The 2,500-nt window shown below is 45.2% G+C and overlaps 1 protein-coding gene across 1 annotated transcript in view; it reads right to left on the bottom strand.

Moving 5' to 3' along the window:
- ephb4b (eph receptor B4b) overlaps positions 1 to 2,500 on the bottom strand; it is a 7,304-nt gene that overhangs the window by 4,128 nt on the left and 676 nt on the right. The window contains exons 2-7 of the mRNA XM_047807340.1: positions 2,368 to 2,429; positions 2,036 to 2,149; positions 1,453 to 1,700; positions 1,117 to 1,332; positions 864 to 1,013; positions 532 to 725 (exon numbers count right to left, since the gene is read on the bottom strand). Coding sequence (XP_047663296.1) covers positions 532 to 725; positions 864 to 1,013; positions 1,117 to 1,332; positions 1,453 to 1,700; positions 2,036 to 2,149; positions 2,368 to 2,429 — 984 coding nt within the window. The remainder of the gene's footprint in view (positions 1 to 531; positions 726 to 863; positions 1,014 to 1,116; positions 1,333 to 1,452; positions 1,701 to 2,035; positions 2,150 to 2,367; positions 2,430 to 2,500) is intronic.

Raw genomic sequence — 2,500 nt, 5'->3', positions numbered from 1 at the left:
AGAGAAACACCTCTGGACAGGTTCTGGACTAGAAGGACCAGACACTCCATTAATCTGTCAGTGTTGAAGCTTTTCAAACACACACACACACACACACACACACACACACACACACACACACACACACACACACTCTAATACAAAGTGAGTCACAAAATAGATCAAATGTCAACTCCGCAAACTTATTGTTCTTCACACGCAGAAAATCTTTTCATGTTCTAAAAGCTTCCAGGATGACGTCAGCAATCCAAAACACACACTTCTTCAACAGGAGGTTCTTCAGACCGAGATCCTGATCTCTCTGAAGCGCGTCCTTACTGGAGGAAACTCCGCTTTACTTGTGTTTCATGACTTAATATCAAAAAGTAATAGAATAAGTTGCAGTCAGTAAAATAAGATGAAAGCGTTTATGGAAATCACAATCATGTTAGTGGACAAGTTCATGAACCTCGTGTGTGTTTCCTACCTGACAGTAACACTGACGAGGATCACAAGTAAGTTGGGGGTTTGAGGTAAAACTTTGTCACTCACCCTTCTTGTGAATGAGAGGTGTGTTTGAGGGAGGTGGGGTTTCGGATGAGCTTGTCCAGAGAGTTCACCAGGTCACAGAATCGGGGGCGAGAAGCACGATCCCTCTGCCAACAATCCAACATCAGCTGATGCAGGGGGGTGGGGCAATTAGGGGGGCGGGGCAAACGGTAATCTTGTTCTATAGCATTGATCACCTGAGGAACACAAACACACACACACACAATTAAGGCTACTGCAGTTTTTATATTCTAATGTCTGCTATATTTTATCAGGTTTATATTATTTGAACCTTTTCTCTCTCTCTCCAAATAAAATGAATAGCACACACTTACATCCTGGTTACTCATGTCCCAATATGGCCGCTCTCCAAATGACATCACCTCCCACATGACGATGCCGTAACTCCAGACATCGGAGGCGGAGGTGAATTTACGGAAGGCGATGGCCTCAGGAGCTGTCCAGCGAATCGGAATCTTTCCACCCTGAGAAAACCAAAGGAGGATAATCACCATAATAAATGACCTTTTTTTTTTTTCTAAATTTGCTTAGACACAATAGTAGCTAGTAACAGTAGAGTTTTCTCACCAGAGAGCTGGTGTATGTTGGATCTGAGGAGCTTTCCGTGAGGAACCTGGACAGACCGAAATCAGACACTTTACACACCAGGTTGCTGTTAACGAGGATGTTCCGAGCGGCGAGGTCTCGGTGGACGAAGCCCATCTCACTCAGGTACTTCATCCCACTGGCTATACCACGGAGCATACCAACACACTGCAGGGGGGTGAACTGAGCTTCGTTCATCTACACAGGAACAGAACATGGGAGCGAGACACGCTGATCACAAACAGGAAACATCTATTTAAAAAAAAAACAGCTAATCATGAACTCTTGTGATTTAGAGACAGAGCAGTATGAACACACCCTGAGGAATGAGTCGAGTGCTCCATTCTCCATGTACTCAGTGATGATCATGGAGGGACAGGAAGTGGTAATCACTCCCTCCAGGTGGATTATGTTGGGATGGTGGAACTGGCCCATGATTGACGCCTCAGAGAGGAAGTCCCGGCGCTGTTTATCTGTATAACCGCCCTTTAGGGTTTTGATGGCCACGTAGTTCTCCTTCTTACCAGGAATACGCAGACGGCCTCGACACACCTCACCAAACTCCCCTACACACACACACACACACACACACACACACACACACACACACACACACACACACACACCAGATCTGTTACGAACATAAATACATGTAGCTGAAAGATCAATTCTGTTTGCGTTTGTGTGTGTTTACAGCTCTCTTTCTCTGTCGCTCTCTCACACACACACACACACACACACACACACACACACACACACAACGAGAGCCATGAGAATTGTAATGTGTGTTAGCGAATCAAATATGTGTGTGTGTGTGTGTGTGTGTGTGTGTGTGTGTGTGTGTGTGTGTGTGTGTGTGTGTGTGTGTGTGTGTGTGTGTGTGTGTGTGTGTGTGTTTCACCTGCTCCAATCACCTCCTCAATCTTCACAAAGGAAACGTCAATCTCTTTAGCAAACTCTCGCACTGCTTCATTCGGGTCCTCATATGTAAATGGATCGATATAAACTTTCATGCCTGAAAAAACAATGCAACCACATAACACACACACACACACACACACACACACACACACACACACACACACACACACACACACACACAGAGACACACAGACACACACACACACACACACACACAAATCATAAAAAAATTAAAACAGTAAAATTAACACACATGCTGTTTTAGGAAGAATAACAACACTACCTCAATGTGTGTATCACAAGTTACCTCACCTGGAGTCATGAGATAGTGTCCATTCTTATCTGCCTCTGAGTCCCTCTGTCTGCTGTGCTTTCTGAGAGAGAGGGGGGGGGGGGGGGAGAGATATATAGGCTCGATTTCGAGAGTAAGGGAGCGATAGAGGTG

This window comes from Tachysurus fulvidraco, chromosome 23, assembly GCF_022655615.1.
Source record: "Tachysurus fulvidraco isolate hzauxx_2018 chromosome 23, HZAU_PFXX_2.0, whole genome shotgun sequence".
Lineage (NCBI taxonomy): Eukaryota > Metazoa > Chordata > Actinopteri > Siluriformes > Bagridae > Tachysurus > Tachysurus fulvidraco.
The sequence above is the reverse complement of the archived record's forward strand: the minus strand, read 5'-3'. Positions and strand labels throughout refer to the sequence as shown.